This window comes from Gorilla gorilla, chromosome 1 (assembly GCF_029281585.2).
Source record: "Gorilla gorilla gorilla isolate KB3781 chromosome 1, NHGRI_mGorGor1-v2.1_pri, whole genome shotgun sequence".
NCBI lineage: Eukaryota > Metazoa > Chordata > Mammalia > Primates > Hominidae > Gorilla > Gorilla gorilla.
The window spans coordinates 40,798,521-40,823,323 of record NC_073224.2 but is presented as its reverse complement, the minus strand read 5'-3'; the positions used below and the strand labels follow the sequence as shown (position 1 = coordinate 40,823,323).

The 24,803-nt window shown below is 54.4% G+C and overlaps 1 protein-coding gene and 1 pseudogene across 7 annotated transcripts in view; both read right to left on the bottom strand.

Moving 5' to 3' along the window:
• Nucleotides 1–7,568: 7,568 nt before the first annotated feature.
• The window catches only part of SNAP47 (synaptosome associated protein 47), a 48,150-nt gene continuing 30,915 nt past the window's right edge, over nt 7,569–24,803 (bottom strand). For all 7 annotated transcript variants that reach the window (XM_019031378.4, XM_004028509.5, XM_019031394.4 and 4 more), the window contains exons 4-5: nt 24,055–24,179; nt 7,569–8,289 (exon numbers count right to left, since the gene is read on the bottom strand). In XM_019031378.4, coding sequence (XP_018886923.4) covers nt 8,143–8,289; nt 24,055–24,179 — 272 coding nt within the window. In that variant the 3' untranslated portion in view covers nt 7,569–8,142. The remainder of the gene's footprint in view (nt 8,290–24,054; nt 24,180–24,803) is intronic.
• On the bottom strand, nt 8,301–17,976 carry LOC109027797 (uncharacterized; annotated as a pseudogene).

Below are 24,803 nucleotides of genomic sequence, written 5' to 3'. Positions count from 1 at the left end.
CACCCTGACACTCCAAGGCAACGCAGCATCCCTTCCGCTCCTCCGCCGCCCGGGCTCCTGCCCTCCACTTGCGCCCTCGCGGGGCTCCGGCAGCAGGAGGGGCTCCTGCGCTACCTGGAGGATCCCGCATCTCCCCTCCTCTGCCTTCTCCGCTGGACGCCCTGCTCCCGCCCCCGGGCCCGACACTCCTTCCGCGCCGATCGCCCCGCCCAGATCCCAACGCGGGTGTCTACAGACCCCAGTCTCAGGCCGACCACTTCGCCCGGACACGCCCTCTGTCCCCACCCCACGCCTTCTGCGCCCACCCACGGCCCGCCCACTTCGTCCCAGCCCCACTATCACGCCCGCACCTAGGACCCAACCATCGCTTCCCACGCCCTCCGCCCTCCCCTACCCACCCAGGACCCCGCCCACCCTGCCACCCATACCATGGCCCCGCCCTTCTCCCCACCCGCTCCCTCCCCTCCCATCCCACGCCTTCTACGTCCACCCAAGGCCCGCCCCTGTGTCGTGCTCACCCCTAGGCCGTGCCCTACGCATACCCCAGCTCACGCTCACCGTCACGGCCCACCCAGGCCGCGCCCTAACCCCGCCCCCGCCCGGCCACACCCACAGCCCCTCCCTCGCCCGCGGCGAACTGCTATCTCTGCCCTGGCTGATCCCGGCGCCTGCACCTGCGGCGCACGCTCCTCTCTAGCGCGCTCAGGAACTAGCCGGGAGGCGCCTCCTCAGAGAGCGTCTGGAACCTAGTCCACGCAGCGTAGCCCTCGGGGCTGTTGTCCCAACAGGCCGGTCTCTACCGGTCTCCAAATGTAAGCTCTGGAGGGATCGCTTCCAAATCTAGGTCAAGACCTTGGTTTTGGAAGCGTCTCCTTTGAAATCACGGAAAGCCTATGCCGACAGGCTTTCTTCTGAAAATGCTGAGCCATAGGTTCACCGGGGCTGCGCGCTCGCCGGGAAGGCCGCTGAGCGTGTGCTTTCGGTGAAGCCCGGCTCTGTCGCGGACACTCTGGGCCTTGGATCGGAATCCGGCGGCCTCAGGACGGCGCTTCTGCTGGGCTCGCCCTGCCTGTCCCGGCCCGGCTCTGCGGGGCCTCCCTCCTCCCTCCTGCGCTCGGATTCCTTCCCACTCATGCTGCAAAATGGAAAGAAAGCAAAGGAGACCGGTATCGTGGGTGCCAGACAGTGAATCGCTCCGGCCACACCGAGACCCCTACCTTCTCCGGCTCCCAGAGACTCTGTGGAGGTCGGGCACCCTGGCTTTTCTGGGGACACGCCAGTATCAGCGTCTCTCTGTGCCTATTAACAGCGCCCACCTCTCCGCAGCTGCAAAGCTGCAGTGTCTTGCTCTGTCTACAGCATTTCAGTCAGAGGCACCGCGGCCTGCCAGGCTGGCCCTGCCCCACACCCTGGTTCCCTCAGACTAGCTGTGCCCTGCGCCCTCCTGAGACACCACACACACCCACCTCCGGCCCTGGTCCCCTGCTCAGAGTCACAGTGGAGGCTCCTGGTTTTCCCCACCAGTGGCCTTGCCTCTTCCTGATACCACCGGGGACCACGTTTTCCCTCCTCCGCAGGGAGGCCGGTGTGTCCGTTCCTTCCTCCCGGGACTCCGAGTCGCCTCCGTCCAGGGCGGCCTTGCCTCCTTTCCAAGGGGTGAGTGTGGCACGATCTCAGGGCCGCGCTCTGGAGCCTCCCAGAGTGGTGGGTGCGGAAGGGTGGCCTTGGCCCCGAGCCTCCGGCCATGCAGCATGCACAACCCACCCAACTTCTCCAGCGCCAGAGGGCCGGGGAACCCTGAGTGTGCGGAGCAAGCTGCTGAAGGCCGGGCCCCTGGTCCCGCTGCCTCTCCCGCGGTCTCCTCCCTGGGACTGAGGTGCCCATCAAGCGTTCCGTATTCGTGACCAGTGGGCAAACTATGACGTCCCCTCTCGGGCTGGCCGGCAGCAGTGCCCCGTGTACTGGACAGGACTCCTGACCTCACTGCTGTAAATACTCCACCGATAGAAACCACTGAATTAAAACATGTGGAGCAATTCTAACATCTCCATGTCGGAGGCTTGTATCCAGCTGGCCTTTTTCACAGCAAGTCAACAGAGCAGAAGAAGCCCTCCTTTTCCTGGGGTTTGCAGTTGCTGTGGGCCGCCACACCTCCCTGGCCCATCCTGGCTTTCTGGGCTGGCTGCCACCCTGCAGCCGCCATGCCCGGGAACTTGTAGCAGCCAGAGGTGCCTATGACAGGTGCCACGTGCTTCTCAGCAGCAAGGTCTCTCCACAGTGCGCTGCGTGCCTTCCACCTCCCTCAAAGACATCAAGGGAGGGGAAAGGAGGGGATGTCTCCCAGGCTCACCACCTCTGTGGGACGTCTGAACACGAGTGACCATCAGGAGGGGCATCAGTACATCTCCATCAGCCCCTGAGCTGAGGGAGGAGGGCAGCAGTGGCGGGTGGTGACATGTGCTGTGAGTGGGACAAGAAATTGCAGAGAGGTGGCAATGCCTACTCACTGGGACCTGCGTGCAGGGTTGGGGTGAGGTTCCCAGTGGGTGGGACACTGTGTCTTCAGAACTGTGCGTGGGATGTGTGGACATCCCCATGTTATTGATTCAGAGACAGACATTCAGAGACGGGAAGTACTTTCCTGAGGCCTGGCACACAGTACATGGAGGGATGAAGCATCCACCCTGACCAGGTAAGCGAGAAGGGAGGGCTGGCCCATGCCCTTCTGGATGGAGGAAACGCTGGGCGGTGGATCCCAAGATGCCTGAGACTCCTGGCCCTGGTGCACTGCAGCTTCTCTCAACCCCTCAGTCAAACATTAAGGGCTGGAAAGGATTCTGCAGGTGTCATTAAGGCCCAATGATATGGGTTGGCTGTGTCCCCACCCAAATCTCATTTTGAATTGTAATCTCCGTAATCCCAGGTCGCTGGGAGGGACCTGGTGGCAAGTGACTGGATCATGGGGACAGTTTCTCCTATGCTGTTCTTGTGATAGTGAGTTCTTATGAGATCTGATGGTTTTATAAGCATCTGGAAATTCCCCTGCTTGCACTCACTCACTTCTTCCTGCCGCCCTGTGAAGGTGCCTACTTCTGCTTTGCCTTCCGCTATGATTGTAAGTTTCTTGAGGCCTCCCCGGCCATGCAGAACAGAGTCAATTAAACCTTTTTTTTTTTAAATAAATTACCTAGTCTCAGGTATTTCTTAGACCAGGTGCAGTGGCTCATGCCTGTAATCCTAGCACTTTGGGAGGCCGAGGCGAGCAGATCACGAGGTCAGGAGTTTGAGACCAGCCTGATCAACATGGTGAAACCCTGTCTTCCAAAGTGGCTGCACCATTTTGCATTTCCACCAGCAATGGATGCGAGTTCCTGTTGCTTCATGTCCTCCCCAGCAACTGGTGGTGTTAGTGTTTTGGATTCTGGCCATTCTAGCAGGTGTGTAGTTGCACCTCCTTGTTTTAATTTGCAGTTCCCTAATGGCATGCGATGTGAACCATCTCTTCAGATGCTTATTTGCCATCTGTATATCTTTTGGTGAGGTGTTTATTATGGTCTTTGGGTACCACTTTTACTTGGGTTTTAATTTTTGCTGAGTGTTAAGAGTTCAGAAAAGTTTTTTTTTTAGATTTTAGCGTTGTTATTAGAGATGGGGGTCTGGCTTGGTTGCCCAGGCTGGTCTCAAACTTACGGCCTCAAAGGATCCTCCCCCATCTCAGCCCCCTGAGTTGTTGGGAGCCATGCCTGGCTTCAAGAGTTCTTTTTCTATTTTGGATGAAGTCCTGTGTCAGACGTCTTTTGCAAATATTTTCTCCCAGTCTGTGGCTTGTCATTTCATTCTCTTGACAGTGTCATTTGCAGAGCATTAAGTTTTAAATTTTAATAAAGTCCAGCTTGTCAATTTATTGTTTCATGGATCATGGCTTTGTTATTATGCTATATCTAAAAAGCCATTACCAAGGGAATGTAAATTAGCCACCAATTAACCACTAGGGAAAACAGTTTGGAGGTTCCTCAAAAAACTAAAAAGAGAGCTACCATATTATCCAACAGTCCCACTGCTGGGTATATACCCAAAAGAAAGGAAGTCAGTATATCAAAGAGGTATCTGCACTCCCATGTTTGTTGCAGCAGTGTTCACAATAGCCAAGATCTGGAAGCAACCCAAGGGTCCATCAACAGACCAGTGGATAAAGAAAGTATATACACATCCACACAATGGAGCACTATTTGGCCATAAAAAGAATGAGATCCTCTCATTTGCAACAATATAGATGGAACTGGAGATCATTATGTTAAGTGAAATAAACCAAATACAGAAAGAGAAACTTCACATATTCTCACTTCTTTGTGGAAAATTAAAACAATCAAATTCATGGAGATAGAGAGTAGAAGGATCGTTACCAGAAGCTGGGAAGGGTAAGTGGAGGTTTGGGGAGGAGGCAAGGATGGTTAATGGGTACAAAAATACAGTTAGAAAGACGAAATATGCCCTTTGATTTGACAACAGGGTGACTATAGTCAATAAATTGTACATTAAAAATAACTAAGAGTATAATTGGTTTGTAAAAAAGCATAGAAACCCTGTCTCTACTAAATATACAGACATTGCATGTCTGTATCAAAACATCTCATGTGCCCCATAAATACCTATTATGTGCCCACAGATATTAACAATTAAATGAGTGAAAAAAATTTATAAGCTATCGTCGTACCTAAGGTAACCTACATTTTCTCCTATGATATATTCCAGGACATTTCTAGTTTGCCTTTTACTTTTAGGTCTATGATCCCTTTGAATAATTTTTTTTTTTTTTTGAGACAGAATCTCACCCTGTCACCCAGGCTGGAGTGCAGTGGCGTGATCTTGTCTCACCTCCGCCTTCCAGGTTCAAGCAATTCTCCTGCCTCAGCCTCCTGAGTAGCTGGGATCACAGGTGCTCGCCATCATGCCCAGCTAATTTTGTATTTTTAGTAGAGACAGGGTTTCACCATGTTGGCCAGGCTGGTCTCGAACTCCTGACCTCAAGTGATCCACCTGCCTTGGCTTCCCAAAGTGCTGGGATTACAGGCATAAGCCACCGCGCCCAGCTCCTTTTCATTAATTTCTGTTTAGGGTGAAGGGTCTGTTTGATTTCTTTTGCACATGCGGACGTCTAGTTGTCCCAGCACCATTGTTGAAAAGACGGTCTTTTCTGCATTGTGGTGCCTTTGAATCTTCTTAGAAGATGAATTGACTATATTTATATGGGTCTATTTCTGGGTCCTCTAATCTGTTCTATTATTTGTCTCTCCTTTTACCAATAACACACCGGTTTAGTAACTGCAGCTTTGTAGTAAGTCTTCTAGTCAGGTAGTGTCAGTCCTCCAACTCTGCTCCTCTCCTTCAGTATTGAATTGATTATTCTGGGTCTTTTGCCTCTCCATATAAACTTTAGGATCATTTGTTAATATCCACAAAATAACTTGCAGGGATTTTGATTGAAATTGCATTGGATCTATAGATCAAGCTGGAAGGAACAAACATGTTGAAAAAACTGAGTCTTCTTATCCATAAACATGGAATTTTTCTCCATTTATTTGGTTCTTCTTTTGTTCATCAGGGTTTTGTAGTTTTTCTCATATATATAGAAAGAGTACACTTTTTTTAGACTTGTACCTAAGTATTTTATTGTTTGGGGGTGCTAAAGTAGAAGTACTTTGTTTTTAACTTCAAATCCACTCATCCATTGTTGGTATATAGGAAAGTGATTAACTTTTGTATATTTTGAAATCTTGAATAGTTGTTCATTATTCTAGGGGGTTTTCTTGATCCCTTTTTACACTTTCTACCTGGAAAATGTCATTTGTGAACAAAGAGAGTTTGTTTCTTCTTTCAGTATCATTAAACTTTAACTTCCTTTTCTTGCCTTGTTCCATCTGTTAGAGCTTAAAGTGCTGAAAGGAGGTGGTGAGAGCGGATGTATGGGCCTTGGTCGTGATTTTAGTGGGAAAGTTTCTACATTCTTACTACTGTATATCATGTTAGTTTTGAGGTCCAGTGGACAAGGAATGGTCAAGTGACACAAAAGGCCTCACCTGATATTGCAAGGACTTGCTGACAGTGAGAGGTCCGGGACAGGGGAGACCCCACCCACATGTGAAGTCCTGAGAACAGTGAGGGGTCAGGGACAGAGGAGACCCCACTCACACTGTGAGGTCCTGAGGACAGGGTGCAGCCTCCTCCAGGCTTGATGGGGGTCTGCACGGTGGCTGCAGGTACGGTGAGCCCTTGCTGCCGGCTCCCAGCACTGACAGGAGGGAGGGGCCATGGCGTCCGCATGCCTTGGGCTGGGCTTGAAGGCCAACACTGGCCTCCTTGGGGTGTCCAGACAGGCTGGGAGCACTCACTCACCTGTGGCCTTAGTGGAAGGACCCCAGAGGGGACAGGGCAAGGTCTCCTTCTGCAGGCTGCTAAGTATAAACCAAATAAGAAAAAGAGAGCAGAAAGCAATTTCCCAAATCAAACAAAAAATAACATCAGAGTGCTGGGCGCAGTGGCCCACGCCTGTAATCCCAGCACTGTGGGAGGCTGAGGCAGGTGGATCACTTGAGGTCGAGAGGTTGAGACCAGGCTGACCAACATGGATAAACCCCATCTCTACTAAAAATACAAAGTTAGCCGGGTGTGGTGGCGCATGCCTGTAATTCCAGCTACTCGGGAGGCTGAGGCAGAAGAATCGCTTGAACCTGGGAGGCGGACGTTGCGGTGAGCTGAGATCATGCCATTGTACTCCAGCCTGGGTAACAAAAGTGAAACTCCCTCTCAAAAAAAAAAAAAAAAAAAAAAAAAAATCAGAGCTCCCTGGGCTGTGGCTTTCTAGAGAGGCTGCTTCCCAGTTTTCCTGCCAGGCACCTGCACTGGCTCTGGCGACTGGCATTGCAGCCCCTAGTCCAGCTGGAGCCTCAGAGCAGGACCTCCTGTGGAACTGGGGTCTTAGCAGACATTCTCAGTGAGTGACATCAAGACCCAGCCATCCTGGATTAGGCTGGGCCCTGGACCTGTGGCAAGTGACCCTCTAAGAGAAAGGGGAGGGGAACTTGAGATGCACAGATGGGGAGCTGGCCATAAGAGGACGGGCGGAGACTGGAGTGTGCAGCCATGTGCCTGAGCCACAGGGAGCTGAAAGAGGCCATGCAGGGTCCTCCCCAGAACCTTTGGAGGGAGCACGCCCAGGATATCTCAATGTGGGGCTTCTGGCTGCAAAGCTGTGAGGGCCCCTGTGTGTGAGGCTCACTGAGCAGCCCTGGGAAGGCAGCACCACTGCGCATTGGGTGCACCAGCGTGGAGGCCCCACAGGCCGGGCCGTGGCACCATCCTGGGACTCGCCTCCCATGTGCCCGCACCCTTCCTTGCAGCCCTGCACGGGGCATCTGGAAGCAGCATGGCAAAGGGGCACCACCCGCAATGTGACGCGCAGTCCCGCCAGAGGCCATGCTCACCCACCCCAGGGCCTCTGAGGAAGTGGCCACTGACCCAGACACAAGGCACCAGGTGGAAACACTGGCACCCATCTTCAAAAACCACTCTGAAGCCAGCATTTCCCTTTATTTCTGGATGGAAACGGGGCCATAAAAGCAGAAATCAATATTTTTGTTTGAAAGATGCAGTCATGCTAATTTCACTTTTGCCTAAAACCGAGACGATAAAAGAACAGTTGGGTGTTTATAGGATGCCCTCAAAGTGAGCTGGCTAAGTGAGCTGGGCTCTAACTTCACTCACAAATTTATAGTACAGCTAAGAACGCCAGTCTGTCCATGAAAGGGAGCCGAGACAAGACGAGGGCGGCCTCTTCCAGGCCTGTGCCAAGTGTCCTTGGGGTCGTGCCAAGTGTCCTTGGGGTCCCGCCATGGTCCACACTTCTGCAGCATCTGCAGAACATGTGGCCGGGTCCTGCCCAGCAGCAGGGACAGCCAAGTGGGGGGCAGGCATGGTGCACACCTGGGGAGGCCCCTGGTGCAGAAGCAGCCCCACAGTAGCAGCCCTATCCAGAGGAAGACCACTCCGGAGGGCCACAGGCCTCTGCAGCCCTGGCACTGCCGCCCAGCCCTCCATCTCAGTGGGATGTGCAGGGCGAGACAGGAATGCAGGGACGCTCTGCCCCTAGGTCAGCCTCTTCATCCGCCTGTTGTGCTTGTCGATGGTCAAGGTTGCCCTGTCCACAGCTGCTGCGACACCATCCAGGGCTTCATCTTGTCTCTCCAGCTCACTCTCGGCCTCCAGGGCCAGCCCCTTCATCCTCCTCAGGATCTGGGGAGAAGCACAAGATCACAGCAGAGGCTGCCATCTCTGCAAACTCTAGCACAGACAACATCTCCCCCTCTCACACACCCAAGAGCCTTTGCGTGACCACCTGGGTGATGCCATCTGCGAGCCAGCGGGAGGGAGCCGGCAGCCCAGCACCAGGGTCAGGTCATGGCTCTGTCTCTGCCAGTACAGGCCTGGTGAGATGAGGTGCCTGCCCCACCTCCTGCCAGCTGCCTGCCCCCACCTCCTGCCTGGTGCAGCGGCCACACCCTGGCCTGCCATCTCCAGGCTGCGGAGTGCTCTGTTTGGCTGACCTTGTGGGAGCGTTGCATGTGGGTGTGGAATTCCTGCCCACAGTGGGGCAGCTGGGGACCTGGGCAGGCAGCTCGGATTTGAGTCCCAGCTCTCACCCAGCCACTATGCTCATGACCTGTCTGCATGTGGGTCCCTAACTGCAGACTGGAGTGGGAAAGCAGGATTAAAAAGAAACACAAACCCCTTCTCTTGTCTCTAAGTGTGAGATGTTTCATGCACAATGCAAATGACAGAATGAAACTCTCCATACGGTGGGGGGCAGCCAGCACCGTGGGGGTGTGGGAGATGGTCCCCGGCCCAGCAGATGCAGAAGGTGGAGGCACGCAGGGCCAGGCAGGTGTGGATGGGGAAGGCTGGATGGGGTGGGCCGCCCCAGGAATGCTAGCACAGAGATGTGTCCCCTGGTTGCAGCAGGGGCGATGAGCTAAGGGCTGAGCTGGTGCTGTGTCTGTGGCTTAATGAGCTGTGTTCTATGAGGAATCTAGGAAGGTGAACCACACTGTGAAGCGCTGCTTTACACACTCAGCCTAGGTCTAGAAGCCTCATACGCCCACCTGACAATGGAGAAGAATACACTGGAAAGGAAACTTGAGTGACCCACCACTTGCAATAAATGTCCATGTCCTCTTTCAGGGAAAGTTCTGGATCACTGCTTAGGTCAGAAGGAACCCTCAGTGCTGTGCACCCACCAGTTGGACAGCAGTGACCATCCAGGGTCTAGTGGGTGGTGATCTTGAGGGGGGCCCCTACAGCTCCTCTGGTTGCCTCTAGGAACAGCGCACCTGAGCCCTGGGGGAGCAGCCTCCCCACGCTCCACCCAGTGACATGGTGGGAGGCTCAGCATCCTGTGGGGTTGGGCAGCCAGGGCAGGTGATTCAGTGCTCCCCAGCAGGGTGGCCAGCAGTGGGACACATGCAGCTTGGGATTCAGGGTCACAAGCAATGCCCCCGCCTATGGTCCGGCCTTCATCTGACCCATGAGAAACAGTATGAAGGCGGCGAGGACAGAGGGCCAGCCGGTCAGATCCAGCTCCCTCCACTGAACGGTGTGGCTCACATGAGATCACAAATGCGAACAAGCTGTGAAAACCGGAAAGGGCCCAGCCAGGGTGGCTGCCGTGCTGCAGAAGGAGCCCTTCCCTGGCCAGCTGCCCAGCCCCTCTGCAGATGGCACAAGGGAGTTGGGGGCTGAGGTCACTCACAGGCACACGGCAGAGGTGAAATAAGCCACATGTCCCTTTCCAAACCCGGCCTTCCTGCTGAGATATTTGTCATAAGACAGATGAATAAATGCCTGACTAGAGCCCCAGTCCCAGACAGCAGGGCTTCTGCACCCTCGGGAGCTGGCAGAAACTCCATCTGTTGAGTCATGACTTAGATCGCTGGATGGGGCTCTGGAAAGTATATGGTGGGGTCAGTGGCTCCAGGAGGACGGGCAGATGACCTCACACAGGAGGTCTTTTCCACCGCCTGGCCCATGATCTCACGTGGCCCACACCCAAATTGTGCCGTGACAGGGAAGAAAGCCTCAGCCCACCCCTTGCTGGCTCTGCTAACCTGCTCCCTTCTCACCTGCCCCTGCTGTCAGTGTGATCCTGAGGGCATTGCTGGAACCAGCAGGCACAGCCCTTGGAAGGGATGGCTGGGCTGCACACTCACACTGTCCCTGTGCCCACATCCTGTGAGGAGGCCTCCTGGAAGCCAGGGACATGGATCCGCTCGGGATCTGGTCTCAGTCCCTATGTCCCTCGTCAACCATACTAAAATGTGATTTAAGTGTATTTAGAATTTAAATGTCCTTCAGGGCCACAGGGCTCCCATGAGCTGACGGCTGGGGAGATGGCCCAAGCCCCTGCCAGGACCCACAGCTCCAATGCCTCCCACTAGCCCTGCATCAGCTCTGCCCTCTCCATGACCATGGCGTGCAGTGCTATCAGGAGACACCACTATTTGTCTTTTCGGTTAATAACTGCATGTAGAAAACCAGGAAACATGAGAGAAGTTAAGGAATAAAACAAAATCTGCCCATAATACAGACCACTGTTAGGCTGGCACCATCAGTGACACGAGCACACTCCTATCTGGCTTTTTCCTCTGTCGCTATGTCCATACACTCTTGTGAATAACTCAAATTTGGGATTAAAGTACATACACAACTTTGTCTTCTGTTTTTACCATCCTATAGCTATCCTGAATGAAAGCTGAGTTATTGGATATGCAATGTAAGCTGACATTGTTCTAAGAACGTGGCACATTTTATCTGTTTCACAGAGAGGGTGACCTGCCCCCGGTCCTGAGGATACACTCATTGCACATAGAGATGCTGTGGGGCATGACCCAGACCACATCCCCGGTCACCGCCAGAAGTCCTATACCCCTTACAGATGGTGGCAGGGCCCTGGGACATCCAAGGGAGGCTGGGCCAGGACCTGCTCTGGCTCTCTGACTGGAGTGTCTTCGGCAGGATGACACTAAGAGTAGCTGAATAAGCTGTATTAAATCTGTCTAACCCTGACCCAGATGTTCAAAGGTAAAAATGATAGGGAAAACAAATAAAATACTGTACTGAACCCAATAGACATAGAGTACCATTTGACATACATCAATGCCAATAATTATTAAACATACATCATATTCTTCTTTTATACACAGTCCTAGCAAGCCGCCATGAAGGTTATACTACCTACGGCAAGGCCCAGCAGAGACCCGCAACAACTCAGGGATCAGGAGCCACATGGAGATCAGGACCACAGGGAGGCATGAAGCCCGTCCACCTGGGGCCACCTCCACACAGACCCCAACAGCCCCACACTCCCGTTCACTATCTTCCCCACATGACGCCTGTCCCCCAGGGTCATCTCCAACAGACCCAGGCAGCCCGGCACCCCTGTGCGCCACCTTCCCTGCAAGGCTGAGTGGCGCGTGCCCAAGATGCTGGCCGTGCTAGTGACCCTGGTGTGATGTGATCACTTTATGTTTCATGTATGGAAAACTTCACTACGTAACCCATGAGTATGTACAATTATTCTCAACCTAAAAATATTGTCTATGACATCTCCCCAGAATATAAAGAAGAAAATAAAATAACTTTTTTAAAAAAGACATCGAATTCATGCCTTTTTCTAGTGCATAAGAAAGCAGTGGGAATAGCAAAAATTTCTATAGTTTAGGGTTTTGCCTATTAAGCACAGTAATAATATGCACAATTTATTTGTGACTAAGACCAGCTGATCTGCCTATAGAAGCGGAATATTTTATTGTGTACACAGACAAAATAAAGGCTGGCTCCTGCTGTACTTTTTGATTTGAAAATGTCTCACCACGTTGAAGGCCTTAAAAGAGAACTCATTCCAAATAGCCTGTTGAGACCCTTGGCCTGCCTGCCAAAATTGCACTTGAAGTTAATTAATAGTGCAAAAACACAAAAGCGATCTGTACAGCTGCTAGGTCTGCAGACAAAGAACATTCCTGAGCGAACCTTCAAACTGCTAGTGTCCTGGAGTGCGGGTCCAGATTCTTTTTCCTTTAAGAAGGGACTGAAGTAATTACATGGCATCGTGTGCATTCCACATAACAGGGATGGAAAGAATGGAGAATGTGAAGTCTGGCCAAACCCTAGAAACAGTTGTTCCTCTGCGGCCTGGGGTGACAAGCCATCTAGCCATTGTGCAGGATGCTGTCAGCTCCGAGGCAGCCAGTGGCCTCACACAGGAACCTTCATGGGCTCTGAGTCAGAGGCGAGGCACAAATCAGACTTCCTTGAGTCCCTGCTACATGAGTAAAGAAACCCAGGAACTGGCCTTCCTTCCAGCCAGTTCGACCTCCACAGAAACTACCTGATTAAAAGTGCTTTGGGTTTTGGGGGAAACAAACTTTTATAAACTTCAAAGAAATAGAGCAAGGAGTGCTTGAAGGACAGTACAATCCAGGCTGGCCCTGGGGCATGCCTGCGAGCCGGACCTGATAGAAGTGTTCCTAAGAGAAGCTGCAGCTTAGAGCATCAGTGGATGCCTGGCTAGACCCATGGCCGGACTCTGTGGTCCTGAGCGGCTTGTGGGACCCGCTAAGGGCGTCAGAGCCAGGAAGGGGAGCAGCCCTAGGTGACTCAGGCAGGCAGCAAGAGGCACAACCTGAACAAAGAAACGCAACTGAGCGTGGCTGACACTGCCAGCTTATGGCCATGGTCCCCCAGGATAGCACCAAAGCCACTTTCCTCCAACACATCCATGAGGAGGATGCCCTGGGCGCTGTGGGCCTGGCCGGCTCCCTCATGCCCTGAGCAAAGGCTGTTCTGGAAGAAAAGCTTCCGCTTGCTGCCCTGCTAGGAAAGTCTCTGTCTCCACAAAGCTCCTGCAGACTCGGAGCAAAGCATCACCAAAACACTGTCTGGGCTGACAGCGACATAGGCCAGAAGCCCTGCAGAGCAAAGACAAGAGAATTTAGCATTCTCACCATTTCCATTTTGTTTATAAAGGCAAAAAATAAATATGGAAAAATAGTCTAATGAAGTAGGGTGGGCCCACCTACAAAGCAGCTGTGTGTCCATGCGCACACCATTAGGGCAAGGCTGAGTGCTGGGGGCCTGAAGACGTCCCGGGCTTGTGCGTTCGCTGCCACCAGCAGCCCGGGAAGACAGTGCTCCAGAGGCATGCAGGGCCTTGGCCTCCAAACTCTGCGGGACATCGGCTCTTGTGTCCCATGGGACATGTCTGCTCTGGCTCGCCTCGTGACGCCGGAGTGCGGCACATCACCGTACCAAGCCAAGCACCGAGAACAGTCTGCTGTTAGCTGGGCTGCCCTGGCCGTGTCATTAAGCTGACTCACTGAGGAACTGTGAATTTTCTTGCAGTGAGAAATTAGCAACCATTTAAGAACAGAGCTGGGATAAATCAAGCTGTCTACAACTCAAAATAGTTCTACCAGTTGGGGCCATTAATACGCTGCAGAGAATGTAAAGGGGGAAAATTGGCTCTCACCGCAGCCAAGCTCTGGAGGCCGTAAAGAACACTCTCTGCCGCGATCTGTCACACTCGGCACTCGCAGACCACCCTGTGGCCCGCCCAAGTCCCCTCCGCTGCATTCCTGGAGGCCAAGGTGGTCTGTGCACTAGCGGGGGGGCAGATGCAGGGCCCCCCTCCTCAGGACGCCCCCGCGGCGGTGGGTCGAGGCAATGAGCACGGCGGCCTTGCTGCTCAGAGGGGACTTTGATTCAGCCGGGCCAGCTGAGCTCACTCCAGGCGCGCACAGGAAACGCCATGCAGAGCAAGGAGCTGGGCCTGGACTGGATTGTCCTGCCCAAGAGCGCTCCCTGCTCCTAGACCAGGGATGGAGATTCCCATTAAGAGAGCCGAGTGCTTGAGGGACGATGAACCCTCACTAAAGTGTTCAGTGAATGTGAACTGAGTGCCACTGAAGGTGCATCGCACACGTGGAAGAACCTCAGTGGTACCCTCAAAATAGGAAACAAACTGAAAATGCACTAAAATGTGGCTCTTCCAAGAGGTTGGCCACAGCCCCACAAAACCCACTTCCCAGCCTGAACCAACACGGCCAGAGCTGTGGCCAATGAGTCTGCTCCCAACTTGCCAGGCACCTCATGCTCTGCCCTGCACGCTGCGGCCCGGTCCCCCTTGCCTCTCACCTACACCTCAAGGCAGGACGCTGCTGTGCATGGAGGGGACAGGAACAGGGCCCAACACTCAGGGCTGTGACACACAGCTCAGCAGCAGCCACAGTGCTGACCCCTGCCATTGAGGGCCACTCTGCAGCCTCACTCTCCCGGTGGGTGACACCTGGCCCAGTGAACCTACCTCCGGCATTGCTCTTTCATCCTTCAACACATGGTGTCAACAGCTGCACAAACCCACTTCCCAGCCTGAACCAAGACTGCGTAATACCTGCTGACCACATTTAAAGGCTAGCAAACGTGTCAAAATGAACAGAACAGCTAAGCAGAGGATCCATACAGAAACAGGAACAGGCAGCCTGCACAGCACTATAAACCCATGGCCCAGGAGACCAGTGCAGAGCGCTCCACCTACAACCGCAGGAGCCCATTCTCCTCTGAACCAGATGCCTCCATGGGCCACAGGCTGGGAGATGGGCCACGGACTGGGAGGCAGCCCTCAACAAGCCTAGAGAGATGGATCCACAGCAGGTGTCTCCTCCAACCACAGCAGAGGGAAGCTAGCAACACAGCAAACTGAAGTGTTTACAAATTAAACAACCAACAGGTGATGGAAGGGAAATTAGTAAATTATTTGAGATGAATGAAAACAAAAGCATGATATACTAAAATAGTCATGTGCTGCCTAATGAAGTGGATGCATCCTGAGGAACCATGGCTCGGGGTCTCATCGTGGGACAACGCTAGAGTACACATACACACACTGAGGAGGCAGGGCCTGCGGTGCCCGGCTGTGCAGCGGGGCACACCCCCTCAAGCTGCAGGCCTGCACGGCACACCACAGCACCAAGCAGCACAAGTAGCTGGAGCACCACGCTAACTACCTGCACATCTAAACGTGGAGAAGGTGCCGTAAATGTGCAGCATAAAGATACGAAATGGCACGCAGTATAGAGCGCTTCCCGTGAGCAGGGCTGGCAGGACTGGGCGCGGCTCTGGGTGTGTGGTGAGTGAGCGTGAAGGCTTAGGCATGACTGAACACTACTGTGGACTTTATCAACACTGCGCACTAAGGCTCCACTAAATTTATTTTAAAAAGTCTTTCTTCAGTAACAGGTGAGCCTTAGCTTCCTGTAACTTTTATATATTACAAACTACGATTTTCTTTAACTCTGACTCTTCTGTAATAAAATTTCAAACACAAACACTATATAGCCGTGCCAGAATAATTTTTCTTTATATTCTTATCCTATATGCTGTTTTCTCTTTTTAACTTATTTTATTTTTTACTTTTGAAACTTTTTTTTGGCCAGGCACAGTGGCTCATGCCCATAATCTCAGCACTTTGGGAGGCTGAGAAGGGAAGGCTGCTTGAGCCCAGGAGTTCAAGACCAGCCTGGGCAACATAGGGAGACTCCATGTCTACAAAAAAAAAAAAAAAAAAAAAAAAAAAATTAGCTGGACGTGGTGGTGCACACCTATAGTCCCAACTACTTGGGAGGCTGAGGTAGGAGAATCGCCTGAGCCTGGGAGGCGGAGGTTGCAGTGAACCGAGATCATGCCACTGCACTCCAGCCTGGGAGACAGAGTGAGACCCTGTCTCAAAATAAAAAATACAAAAAACCTTACGACAAAGCTAATCAAAACAGTGACATTAGACCGCAAAATGGAATTAAGTGAGAAACCAGAGATAAACTCATATTATCTATGGCTAACGGATTTTCAACAAGGGTGTCAAGACCATTCAATGGGGAAAGAACAGCTGGTTTACCAGATGGTGTTGGGAAAACTCGATCTGGACACACAGAAGAATAAATCTGGGTCCTCACCTCACTCCGCACACAAACATTAACTCAGAATGGGCTCACAACCTAAAGAGGAAACCAAAACCACAGAACTCCTAAGAAAACATGGGGGTAAAGCTTTATGATCTGGGGGTCTTAGAGCATTTCCCTTGATAATAAGAGGACCACTGTGTACCCCAAAGACTTGAGAGCAGGGCCTCAAACAGATGCTCATGTGAACGCTTACAGCGGCATTCTCCATAGCAGCCCAAAGGAGGAAACAGCTTGTACATCCACCAACAGAGGGGTTTTCAGTGCATGGGCCCTGAAAACCGTATGCCAAGTGAAATAAGCCAAGCACAAAAGGACAAGGGCTGCGTGACTCCCCTGCTGTAAGGAACCCAGAGTGGCAGGCTGGCAGAGAGGGAAGGCAGAGTGGTGGGCGGGGGGCTGGGGCAGAAACGTGGGTTCGTGTCTCACAGAAACTGTTTCTGTGCAGGACGATGGTGGTGAATTTCATTAACTCCACTGAATTGTACACTTAAAAATGGTTAAAATGGCAAAATTTGTGTTTTATATATTTCACCACAATTTTTAAAAAGTGAATAATGAGAAACTCCCCACTGCTATAACACGTATTACCTTCCACAGCCAGGGCCTCCATGACACCCAGCACTTGCCCTGCACACTTGGCCTTCATTAAAGCGACAACTGGGAGGACAGGAAAGGCTTGGGGTGGGGCGAGTCCTCCAAGCCTGAAGTCCCACTCAGCACTCGGTCAAGCACTCGGTCTCTGCTCGACCTGTTCAGCTGGTGCAGCCTGGTAGTGGCCTTGGGAGGGCTTGTCAGGTGCTGGCCTCCGGCCCTCAGCACAGGTCCCACACTCTCTCCTGCCAGGCCCTTTGCACCGGTAGTTTCCCAGGTGGTTTCTGGGTACCGGTTGGTGTGAGCATCTGGGACCCCAAGGGCTGTGCCTGGCATGGCCTCCTGTCCCCATCACTCTGAAGCCATGGGCCCTGCTCAGCCCAGGGTCCTGGGTCCTCTGCAGTCATGCCCAGCACAATGGGAGTTTGGGGGGCATGGGCACAGGAGTGGCTCACCCGCAAAAGCAGAGGGTGGGGGTGGGGGTGGGCGGGGTGCACAGAGGCAGGCGAGCAGGCGCTCACCGTCACAAACCCATTAGCCAAAGAGCATACAGGTTAAAAGGGAAGGCATGCTCTCCCCCTCCCCCTCCCCCTCCCCCTCCCTCTCCCCACAGTCTCCCTCTCCCTCTCTTTCCACGGTCTCCCTCTGATGCCGAGCCGAAGCTGGACGGTGCTGCTGCCATCTCAGCTCACTGCAACCTCCCTGCCTGATTCTCCTGCCTCAGCCTGCCGAGTGCCTGCGATTGCAGGCGCGCGCCGCCATGCCTGACTGGTTCTCGTATTTTTTTGGTGGAGACGGGGTTTCGCTGTGTTGGCTGGGCTGGTCTCCAGCTCCTAACCTCGAGTGGTCTGCCAGCCTCGGCCTCCCAAGGTGCCGGGATTGCAGACGGAGTCTCGTTAACTCAGTGCTCAATGGCGCCCAGGCTGGAGTGCAGTGGCGTGATCTCGGCTGGCTACAACCACCTCACAGCCGCCTGCCTTGGCCTCCCAAAGTGCCGAGATTGCAGCCTCTGCCCGGCCGCCACCCCGTCTGGGAAGTGAGGAGCGTCTCCGCCTGGCCGCCCATCGTCTGGGATGTGAGGAGCCCCTCTGCCTGGCTGCCCAGTCTGGAAAGTGAGGAGCGTCTCTGCCCGGCCGCCATCCCATCTAGGAAGTGAGGAGCGACTCTTCCCGGCCGCCATCACATCTGGGAAGTGAGGAGCGTCTCTGCCCGGCCGCCCATCGTTTGAGATGTGGGGAGCACCTCTGCCCTGCCGCCCCGTCCGGGATGTGAGGAGCGTCTCTGCCCGGCCGCCCCGTCTGAGAAGTGAGGAGACCCTCTGCCTGGCAACCGCCCCGTCTGAGAAGTGAGGAGCCCCTCCGCCCAGCAGCCACCCCGTCTGGGAAGTGAGGAGCGTCTCCGCCCAGCAGCCACCTCGTCCGGGAGGGAGGTGGGGGTCAGCCCCCCGCCCGGCCAGCCGCCCCGTCCGGGAGGGAGGTGGGGGGGTCAGCCCCCCGCCCGGCCAGCCGCCCCGTCCGGGAGGGAGGTGGGGGGGTCAGCCCGCCGCCCGGCCAGCCGCCCCGTCCGGGAAGGAGGTGGGGGGGTTAGCCCCCCGCCTGGCCAGCCGCCCCGTCCGGGAGGTGAGGGGCGCCTCTGCCCGGCCGCCCCTACTGGGAAGTGAGGAGCCCCTCTGCCCGGCCAGCCGCCCCGTCCGGGAGGGAGGTGGGAGGGTCAGCCCACCGCCCAGCCAGCCGCCCCGTCCAGGAGGGAGGTGGGGGGGTCAGCCCCCCGCCCGGCCAGCCGCCCCGTCGGGGAAGTGAGGGGCGCCTCTGCCCGGCCGCCCCTACTGGGAAGTGAGGAGCCCCTCTGCCCGGCCAGCCGCCCTGTCCGGGAGGGAGGTGGGGGGGTCAGCCCCCCACCTGGCCAGCCGCCCCGTCCGGGAGGGAGGTGGGGGGGTCAGCCCCCCGCCCGGCCAGCCGCCCCGTCTGGGAGGGAGGTGGGGGGGTTATCCCCCCGCCTGGCCAGCCGCCCCGTCCGGGAGGTGAGGGGCGCCTCTGCCCGGCAGCCCCTACTGGGAAGTGAGGAGCCCCTCTGCCCGGCCAGCCGCCCCGTCCGGGAGGGAGGTGGGGGGGTCAGCCCCCCGCCCAGCCAGCCGCCCCGTCGGGGAACTGAGGGGCGCCTCTGCCCGGCCGCCCCTACTGGGAAGTGAGGAGCCCCTCTGCCCGGCCAGCCGCCCCGTCCGGGAGGGAGGTGGGGGGGTCAGCCCCCCGCCCGGCCAGCCGCCCCGTCCGGGAGGTGAGGGGCGCCTCTGCCCGGCCACCCCTACTGGGAAGTGAGGAGCCCCTCTGCCCGGCCGCCACCCCGTCTGGGAGGTGTACCCAACAGCTCATTGAGAACGGGCCATGATAACAATGGCGGTTTTGTGGAATGGAAAGGCGGGAAAGGTGGGGAAAAGATTGAGAAATCGGATGGTTGCCGTGTCTGTGTAGAAAGAGGTAGACATGGGAGACTTTTCATTTTGTTCTATACTAAGAAAAATTCTTCTGCCTTGGGATCCTGTTGATCTGTGACCTTACCCCCAACCCTGTGCTCTCTGAAACATGTGCTGTATCCACTCAGGGCTGAATGGATTAAGGGCGGTGCAAGATGTGCTTTGTTAAACAGATGCTTGAAGGCAGCATGCTCGTTAAGAGTCATCACCACTCCCTAATCTCAAGTACCCAGGGACACAAACACTGCGGAAGGCCGCAGGGTCCTCTGCCTAGGAAAGCCAGAGACCTTTGTTCACTTGTTTATCTGCTGACCTTCCCTCCACTACTGTCCTATGACCCTGCCAAATCCCCCTCTGCGAGAAACACCCAAGAATGATCAATTAAAAAAAAAAAAAAAAAAAGGAAAAAGAAAAAAAAAAAAGGGAAGGCGTGGTGTTTCCCTGTGATGCCGCCTCCACCCAGCTACCATAAGTCTGAGTTACAGGGCGCCCTCAAGCCACGTGCATGCAGGGCCCCCACACCTGGTCCAGGGCGCCCCTGGGACATGGCCTCCTGCTGTGTGGATGTCGGGCTGCAGGGCACCCTGTCCCCATTCCCAGCCTCTTCTTATGGATCAGCATTTAGAAAGTGCATGCAATGTGGTGTCAGGGGCATGAGTAATAGGAACTCATAGTAAAGGCACAGATCCCCAAACATGCGGCTTAGCTCAGCACTTCTATCTGACTGCTGTCAAGGCCATAAATAAAAACAGCATCACAAAACCTCACAGCCCCCCAAAATATTGACCTCCTGCCTGCGCCGTGATGAACACTTGACATGAACAGCCTGGAAAAGCAGGAAGGTACGGGACGCTGAGAGCCTGAGTGGAGGAGGAGCCTGGCCTCCCCACCCCTCCTCACTCACAAGCAAGGCCCACTCCTGCCTGGCTAGCCTCGGAGGGTGGGTGCTGCGTTCAGTGCCCCCGCAGAGCCCAGTCACCTTGGGGGTGGCCAGTCCCACCATCCCCTCTGGCCATAACCTGCTCTCCAACTCACCTGCTCCACACACTCCCAGTGGGCCCAGGCAGGAGAGCGACACTTGTGTGAGGTGCACTCAGCACAGAGCATGGTGTCCATGCAGCTTCTCCTGCCCCCGGGGACTGCAGGCGCCCAAAGTCACATGGGGCTGTTGGCCCCCGACATGGCCGGTGAGCTCAAAGAAGCCAGGGCGGTCATACACTGATTAAGACCCTTATTTCAAGTACTAGGGAGACACTCTGTGAATATGATTATCTTACATTCATTAGGTACACAGGAAACCATTGATTTTTTTCCCCTGACTAGGAGAGGACACAGATTAATTGAGGAAAGTTTAGATTAGAGACATCAGGGACAGGGAAGTGAGGGAAGCCAGACCAGGAACGGGGGTCCCTGAGGAAGATGCAATGCATTCTCCAGTTCCTAAAAAAGAGAAACGAAAGGAAAGAAAGGGATGTTACCTTCTGAAGATAGTTTCATAGAAGGCAGGGAGCCCCAGAATGACTTCAGAATGTTCCAGCAAATCACCAGAACTGGTCCACATGGGACATGACGCTGTGGAGTGGGCAGAGGGTTTCTGCCAAACAAAGACGTGAGGACAGAAACACCTGGCTCCCCACATGCCCAGAAGCTGCCGTCCCACACCTCCACGTGAGCCCTACCTGAGCCCCAAGTGAGCCTGACCGCACCCTCAGTCTCACCCCCGTCCCAGCACCAGGTTCGGCTCCCTGGGAACCCTTTGACTTTGAATGGAATGAGTTGCATGGCTTTCCTGTTACCATGTGTGTTTGCATTTGTTGTTTATGGAGACGTCACAGGCAGTGGTACGCTGGTTGCCCCATGCCATAAGGCAGGAGGCTGAGGCGTCACCCAAGCAACCCCTGGGACCTGCGCCCACAGGGACCGGCCATGGCACATCCATTCCTATCAGGAATCACAGCAGGAGTGCAGCAGGCTTCTTTCCCACCATCAGGCACCAGCGAGGCTCCCACCCACTCTCCTGCCAGACCCAGTGTCTGTCTACACTGAGTGTCCACCTGGTTCCTCCCTGGAGACAGAGGGACGTGGACACAGCAACCCCAAAGCAGGACAAGACAGATGAGGCTGCATGAGCTGGAGTGTCCCAGGGAACTGCCCTAGACCACCTCCAGTTCTACTGTGTCCAGGCACCGCGTCCATGGCGTGGGCCCCAGTGGATTCCACAGCCGCAAAGAGGAGCGGACAACAGAAGCAAGTCAGGGGCTCTGTCAAATCCACCTCCTACAGCCCCCGGCCCTCCACCCTCCACAACCACAGTGACACAGTGGCCAGGGCCCCAGAGACAGAAGGGCTCACCGTGTCACCCCTGCCTGTCCTGTGTGATCACAGTCACCCTCTCCTGAGCACCCCCAGTTGCAGCCCACACCACTGGGACACGTTTCAGCATGATGGCTTTAATAGCATCTGCAACAAAAACCACAGCTGGATGAAGGGGGGTTTCGTGCATTTTTATTTTCCCCAGAAATGTAACTCACTCTGGCTTCTGCTTGAGCTTCGACTGTGCACTAGGAATTCTCTAAATAGGAAACACATGTATTGCCTCAAAAAGACAGTCTCCTGTGAAACTAGGCTCCTCCTGCAAGGAAGGGGGCCTGCATCTGACCAACGCGCTGCCCTTGCCCCCAAGGCACACCAGGCCTTCCTGGGCCCTCCCAACCCCATACCTTGGGTGACTGCTTCCTCCCGCTCTGCCACTGGCCTTGATGCCACAGTCCTGAATGTGAAGCCTGTTCCTCCCGGTGTTGAGCCACTGGGCTTGCTGGATCTTTAATGATGGCAGTGCCCATGCAGCCCCAGGGGAGACACAGCCTGGATGGCTGGTGGGGAGCCCCACTCACCCTCAGCTCCGTGCAGTCACCTGACCACCTCCCCAACGCTCCCGGGCTTTGAGGTGAAGAACACGCCACACGTGACAGGAGAGTCTGATGTGTGGACACTTGAGGGCCTCTCCAACTACATGGCCACCATTGCAATTAACAGGTAAAATTCCTATTTTTTCATCTTAAAGCTTTGCTCCTACTTCAGTCTAAACACAACCGTGGGATACAGCGAGCATCTCGGCCATGGACACCTTTGTAGGGTGTGGGAGTGGGGTGTGCTCAGATCCTGCCAGTCTCAGCCACGTGCCGAGGCACTCTCCCGAGGATGGCTGGGAAAGAATCAGGTAAGTCTATCTTTACAGTATTGGGATTTCTCAAAAACCCTGCGCAAACGAGACCCAGGCCAAGAATGTTCTGGAGGCAGTGAGTGTATCTGAAGGTGACTAGGAACCTGCAGAGTGAGCTGGCTACACCTACCAGGCAGTGCTGTGTGTGCCATTACCAGACATGACTAAGTGAGGCCGGGAGGAAAAAGTGACAAGCCGTGTCCACTTGAATTACCCCAGAGCAAATATGAACACCTTTTTCCCCTAACAAGCTGGCCTCAAAGGAGTTTATGCCTACACAGACACGTAAAGTAAGAAGTGGTTTTTAAAAACAGGCATAAGAGACAGAGTGTCTTTATCCACCTCCTGGTGGACATGGGCAGAGCCATCCACAAAACACTCCCTACAAAAACAGGGCCGGGCCTGACAGAGCCCCAGACCCACCTGCCGACTCAGAGGCTCAGGGATGGGGAGCCCACGGCCTGCGTAGACACAGAACTGCAAGATCCAAAGTGCACAGTCTCAGCCCAACAGATAGCTTTGCTTTTTCCAGGAATCAACTGTAGGGAAAGACGAGACGGAAGCTGCACCTGGAGACTGCATGTGCGCCACATACCCTGTGGGACACGCCCTTCAGCAAGGGCTCAGAAGGTTGGAGCACTGCCTGGATACTGGATGGTGCTGAGGAACGACTTCCTGTTTCCTAAGGCGACAGTGGCAGTATGGTTCTTTCTGAATGGCTCTTATCTTTTAATGATACATATGGAGATATTTACAAATGAAGTGATATGATGACTGAGTACAGCTTCAAAAATTACTTGGAAAGCCAGCATGTTAAGCAGCAACCTCTGGACAATACAGGAGTATTTACACTGAACATTAAAATTCCAGCCTCCCAGGCACAAAGTGCTAAGCCTCCTTAAGAACCAGTGCTCAGCACATGAGGGCTGAGTGAGCCATGCACCTGACTGTGCATGCATACAGTGCACACACAGAACACGCAACACACAGCAGGCATGTACCTGCATGCATGCACAGTATACAGAGCACACATGCACGCACATGCACAGCACACAGAGTACACATACATGTACAGTACATGCACGCTCCACACACACGACATGCACATATACACATGCCCATGCACAGTATACACAAGGTACACATACAGCACATATACATGCATAGTACATGCAACACATACACCACATGCACAGCACACACATGTGCACACGCACGCAACACAAATACACACATGTACTCACAAGTACACACACATGCACGTGGACATATACACAGTACAAGTACATGCATAACATATGTACACATAGCACACATAGTACACACAAATGCACAATGTGTACAGTACATGCACACTACACACAGCATGCACATGTACATGCATGGTAAACATACACACCTGTGCACACACATACACGGACATGTACAATGGGTACAGTACAGGTGGTAGCCAGGGCAGCTGTGTGTGCATAGGAATGTGTCTGAATGTGGTGCATGTTGTGTTCCAGGAAGTGTGTAGACCTGGGACGGACACTGCCCTTCCTCCCTCCCTGCAGCTGCCAAGTGGAGGCCAGCAGCTCCTCCTTGGTGCGAGGCCAATACAGATGGATGACCCAGAGCTTGTTTGTGGTCAGAAAGGCAAGAGGAGCAGCCTGCGGGAAGACTGGGACACAGCGCTGGCTGGCATGGCACTGGGGACATCTTACCTGGGTTAGTTCCTGGGTATCTGCCTCGGAAAGGGCTGGCAGGCTTGTCTGCAGGTGCAGTGCTGTGCCCTCCTGGTCTCCTGCGGGTGGCTCACAGTGCAGGGTACGGCCCATCAGCCCAGATGCTGCAAGGAGAGCAGATGGTCAGCAGTGACATCTCTCGGAGGTGCAACAACCCTCGTGTGCTCTGGATGGCAGAGCGTGGTCTTTGAGGCAGTGTTCCTCCCGCCACCACACGCAGGACTGCTTCCTCTCTCGACCTCTGTGAGCCTTGCCTTGCCACCCAGCCCTGAAGGATTAGGGTCTGCAACACTGCAAACAGATGGTGGCCACTCTGTACCTCTCAGAGTAAAAGCCCTACATCCCAAGTGGTTTTATTTTATTTTTGAGAAAGGCTGAAGATTTGGAGTAAAAAACACAAGAATCATTGAACTCTGGTGAAATGCACATCACACACGACTGGGGAACTGCAGCGACATCTGAGCTACTCTGCAGAAGGCTGAGGCTCTGGAGAGCACAGGAAGTGGCCCACAGCCCAGGCCAAGCACTGCCACACGTCTGCGCCACCGAGGTGGGAGGTGAGTCAGAGCTGCCCGTGGTCAGGCTCAGAGAGGACCTGGGTGTTTCCACCCTGTGGTGAGCCTCAGGGCTCCAGGCCACCTGCCAGAGGCAGTCTCGCTCCGCAGAAGGTGGCCCAGTGTGCCTCCTGCAGGGGCCACCTGCCCTTTATTTACAGAGCAGCTTCAACG